The sequence below is a fragment of the Melanostigma gelatinosum genome (genome assembly GCF_949748355.1).
Source record: "Melanostigma gelatinosum genome assembly, chromosome: 17".
Lineage (NCBI taxonomy): Eukaryota > Metazoa > Chordata > Actinopteri > Perciformes > Zoarcidae > Melanostigma > Melanostigma gelatinosum.
In genome coordinates, this window is record NC_136650.1 from 17354589 (window position 1) to 17359873 (window position 5285).

Consider the following 5285-nt stretch of genomic DNA (forward strand, 5'->3'; position numbering starts at 1 on the left):
AAAAAACAGGGAGGACTAACCATTAACTCATGATGCCGGATGTTTTCAGTCAATCCTGGTGACTTGATTTCCCCATAAAAAGCAATAAATCTGTCACCCTGACTCTAAGCTGCAACTGATTGGACAAGGACTGCCCACTGAAGAGAGTAAAACAGAGGACGAGAGGAGAGCTCTGGACATCACTTTGACATATACTGAGCTGAGAACAGTTGGAGAATTAAGGAGTCAATCAAAATATATAACACCTGATTGAGGTGTACTATTTGGAGTCTTGCATCTTTGCATCGTAACTGGAATTGTGATCAGCCTTTTTGCCAGCTGAGAATGGACAAAACAAAAGACTCTGGAGTGGAGGAGAGACCCAAATGGGACAACAAGGTTCAGTACTTGTTAACATGTATTGGCTTTGCAGTGGGTCTTGGAAACGTCTGGCGTTTTCCCTACCTATGCCAGATCTATGGAGGAGGTGAGATGCTATCATATGACGCTAACTTATAAGCTGCATTATTTTTTCCCCATCACACCAGAGTTTAATTAAGTTTGCTGTTGGAGCTGTATAAGTTAATTACACGTTTTATCACTTGTGTTATTTTTGAACTGCATTTGTAACACGTTTCAGATTATTTTATCCAAGATGCTGAATTGAATTTCAACAGCATTTTACATTATTTCTCTGTCTCGGTTGAATTAGTCATTAACAAATGAACTAAGCCAGTTGATGCCAAAATAGTGAACCTTATCTGGGTTTTATTGATCATGGTGAACGTCAGGAATGATTTCTGCTTGAATGCAGCAATTCCTGTATTTACTTCCTCATAGTCCCCAGAGAGAGCTCTTGTTTCCCAAACCCACCGAATCATAAAGGACCCGGTTCAGGGTGAGGTTGAGTCAAGAGCCAATCCGGTAAATATACATATAGTCTATCAACTGTTGATTCTTGGATTCCTGATTCCCACAGGCAGTGAAACAGTCAGCTGACACTCTGACATCAGCTCAATGACACCTTTTTCTTGACGAGCCTAATATCTGTGTAATTTAAAGCAGTGGAGGTTTTAATATGATTTGTTTTTACATTTTCATCTACCTGACTCCACTCCTGTTTTGGCTTATTTAAAAAAATTAAAAAAAATAAAAAGTCCAGTGACCACATATTCTCTAAATATATTTAATCGTAATAAACCTTATTTTAAAATGTTCTCTGCAAAGTAGGTTGATAAACTAACTGGGAGGTAAATAACTTCATGTCTGCAGGCGCATTCCTCATCCCGTACCTGATAGCACTGGTGTTCGAGGGCCTCCCCCTGCTCTACCTGGAGCTGGCTATAGGCCAGAGGCTCCGCACGGGCAGCATCGGTGTCTGGACCTCCATCTCACCGCTGCTGGGTGGAGTCGGTGGGTGCCCTAGAATTATTAGGAACAGTTATTAGCATTTATATTTGGCAGATCTTCATTATTTCACGAGCTGATTTTTTTTTTTCTTTTGTGGTATGGAAAATATGAGTATAGGAATTGCCTCCATGTTGGTGTCATTCCTGGTGGGCATTTTCTACAACACCATCCTTGCCTGGGTGCTCTGGTACTTCTTTCACTCCTTCCAAAACCCCCTGCCATGGAGCCAGTGTCCACTCAATAACGTCACAGGTAACAAGTCATTAACAAGTCGTTAAATGTCACACACGGCCATTGCTACTACCACAGTGACAGACGTATATTGCATTTAATAGTATAAGTAAGATTATAATGTATCAAATTTAGTTTGAGAATCTACTTTAGTTATAATAAAGTTAGAGGCAAGAGGAATATCAGGCTCTACATGGCATTTCAGGTCACAGCGTCTGATTTTTTATTGTTTTATGGCACAAAGGGATCCAGCAGCACAACATAAAAAAAGAGCATAAAAAAGGCGTTTTCCTGTCACGTATAGTGGAATGAGTGACAGGAAAACAAATAATGGTCTCATTCGTTTTCAGTAATCATAGCCCTTCTAGAATTCCATAGATGCTGTCATAGTTTTTTTGATTTGTTTTGTATGCATCCATGTAGGCCATGTAGGCTATAATGTGGAGTGTGTGAAGAGCACTCCATCGAACTACTTCTGGTACCGCGAGACCCTGAACGTCACACCTGACATCGAGATCAGCGGCTCCCTGCATTGGTGGCTGGTCGTCTGTCTGGCCAGCGCTTGGTGTGTGGTCTACGTCTGCTTCATCAAAGGCATTGCTTCCATTGGAAAGGTCTGTTTATCTGGTGAAAAGTCCGATTTCAAAATCAGTCACATCACTGCTGACATTTACAGTAAGACGTAGAAAGAAAGAGTTAATTATATTGTATTATATGTTTCAGGCAGTGTATGTGACAGCCACATTCCCTTACCTGGTGCTGACTATTTTCCTGATCCGTGGACTCACTCTGCCTGGAGCAACTGATGGACTGGTGTACCTCTTCACCCCTGATGTGAGTTTGACCACTTGCTGCTACGTCAGATTGCATGCTGCACACGGTGACCTGACGCTCTGTGTTTTCGCACCGCTGCAGTGGGAGATACTGAAGAACCCTCAGGTGTGGCTGGACGCTTTCACCCAGATCTTCTTCTCTCTCTCGTTGGCCTTTGGAGGTCTCATAGCGTTCTCCAGCTATAACCCAGAGAGGTAAGGACTAAAGCTGCGCTACAAAAGTTTGGATGAATTGTGTGTGACTTTCTTTTTTTTTCTGTTCCGTGTCAATTAGAAACAACTGTGAGAGGGATGCTATTCTAGTAGGAGTAATAAATAGCGCCACATCTATCTACGCCTCCATTTCCATCTTCTCCATTCTGGGATTTAAAGCTACCACCGCCTTCAACTCCTGCGTAAAGGAGTACGTACGCACACATATTGTATGTAATTCTAATAAATCGTTTTTGCTTGCTGATACTAATGAGAAATACTTGTTTTGGTACTCCATCTACAGAAACATCTTGGCTCTGACCAACCACTTTGACATTGCAGACCAGAACATAACAGCAGACAACTATGATCAATGGGTGGAGTATCTGAATCGCACAGGTGAGGTGGCCAGTGTGGACCTGAGGCACTGTGACCTGCAAACATTCCTTGACCAGGTATTGTACCTTTAAAAAAACGCACCCAGTCTCGGGTATTCTTCTTGCCTGCAAGTTTCATTCGTCTAACTTCCCTCTCCCCTTAAATCCTAGTTCTTTTCTGCTCTCGCCTCCCCTGTCTTTCCCTGGAATGCAGCACATAATGTACCGGTCAAACATGAACAGTCAGTTCATGCTTCCTCGTTACTTTTTTGCCTTTCTTTTATCTTCCTCCCTAGAGCGCTTCCGGTACCGGCCTGGCGTTTATTGTGTTCACTGAAGCAGTGGTAGAGATGCCAGGCTCGCAGATATGGGCCATACTGTTCTTCGTCATGCTCTTTACCTTGGGTTTGTCCTCCATGTTTGGCAACATAGAGGGAGTCCTCAGGCCCATCAAAGACCTCAAACTAATGCCCAAGTGGATGCCCAATGAACTCCTAACAGGTACTTGTAAATGATCTTAAGCTGGTCTCAAGTCAAACGGATGCATGTTTTCCCCTTTAAAGTCCCACAACCTGAAAAACTTTTCGTTCTCACTTCTTTAGCAATCATCTGCTTGACATCCTTCTTAACGGCTCTCATCTTCACCATGGGTTCGGGGAACTACTGGGTGGAGGTCTTCAACAGCTACGTGGGCTCTGTACCACTGCTAATTATTGCCTTCTTCGAGATTATCGCAGTTATTTATGGCCGTGGAATGAAAACGTAACCCTTTTCTTCTCTTTGATACCCTGTTACTCTGCAGCCATATGGTGATTGAGATCCAAGTGAGTTAAACATGTACTCTGCTTCCCGTATCCTCTGACAGTTTCAGTGAAGACATCTATTTCATGACTGGGAAGAGGCCCAACATTTTCTGGAAGGCATGCTGGATGGTGATCAGTCCTGTGATGCTTCTGGTGGTGTTGGTTGCCTACGTGGCCATCCAGGCACAGACACGCCCCTCTTATCACGCATGGAACCCGGCCTATGTAAGCAAGTCGACAGTACTGAGATCAAGATGTTAAGATATTTAGTAGTGCCGAGTCTAATCTTTAATTCATTCTATAAGTATAAATTAAAGAGTTATCCGAAAGTTAGTGGAGCAAAGTGACTTTAAGCTAAGCTAAGCTAATCACTTGGTGGGTGTAGCTTTATATTTAACACACAGATATAGATACAGACAGTGGAAGCATTTTTAAAGAGAATCAGCAAATTTCACAAAATTCCAAATAATGTTACAATATTCTATATTTTATGCTTTTTTTCTCTCCAGGAACTATTCCCAAATACTGAAATTAAGCTTTATCCCAACTGGGTGTTTGCCATCATCGTGCTCCTCTGTGTGCTACCTGTGATTTCCATCCCTCTGGTGGCGCTCTACCAACTGGTCTGCTCTAGGATCAAGAGATCCTCTGCTCTCATCGACCTAAATCCCTACTGCAACGACGGCTTTGAGGTTGAACCACAGGAACAGAAGAACCAGAGAGCTTAACAAATGTCGCGAGTAACAACGTTACTGCACAGAAAAAGCATCCTGCGAAAGTTATTACATGAGATCTTAAGCTTCTGTTCATGGAGAGACTTTCGATTTCTGAGAACTCTTCATCTGTGCAAAGTAAAAAAACGTATTTACACTTAAATTATCTTCCAAGTGACGTCATGTCCTCTTTGTGTAAATCAAAGTCCAGAGAGACAAATGGCTGTTGGACGAGGCGGAGTCTAGAAAATGTATTTGGATGACTTTTTAATGATCCATCTTTATTGACCTGGTGGTTGTTGTTTTGTTTTATAGAGTGCTTTATGACTGAGGTTTATCACTTAGGGTTTTTATGTCAGATGACTAAGGATTGTTTTTTCTCGATTAATTATTTCCAGACACTACATTACAATTTTTTGGGGGGGGACATTGAAGATCAGATAAATCCATATCACTGATTTTAAAACAAAAAAACAAAGTTTTTACTATTTCTAAGTGTCCACATTTTTTAAACAACTCTGAAGAAAAACAGACAAAACTCACAACATAAACATTTTAGAGACAATCTGGAATAAACGTATGTATATATATATATATCTATATGTTTGAGTTGCTGAGGGTTTCGTGGTTGTGTAATTGAGGCTCGCCAGTAGACTACATCTGGATGGCCCAGAAGTCGGCTGGGGTTAGTGACCTGTTGGACTCTGGCCAGCCTCCGATCCCCCCAGATGCTGCTGTGCTTTCCCG

At 42.0% G+C, this 5285-nt stretch overlaps 1 protein-coding gene across 1 annotated transcript; it reads left to right on the forward strand.

Moving 5' to 3' along the window:
- Positions 1–324: 324 nt before the first annotated feature.
- LOC306791707 (sodium-dependent neutral amino acid transporter B(0)AT3-like) lies at positions 325–4553 on the forward strand (the record flags this gene model as incomplete). Its single annotated transcript, XM_079288569.1, has 12 exons — positions 325–466; positions 1252–1392; positions 1507–1641; positions 2053–2234; positions 2344–2454; positions 2536–2648; positions 2728–2856; positions 2950–3100; positions 3319–3523; positions 3625–3784; positions 3888–4050; positions 4335–4553. 12 exons carry the CDS (start codon positions 325–327, stop codon positions 4551–4553), a joined length of 1851 nt encoding a protein of 616 aa, XP_079144695.1.
- Positions 4554–5285: the final 732 nt, after the last annotated feature.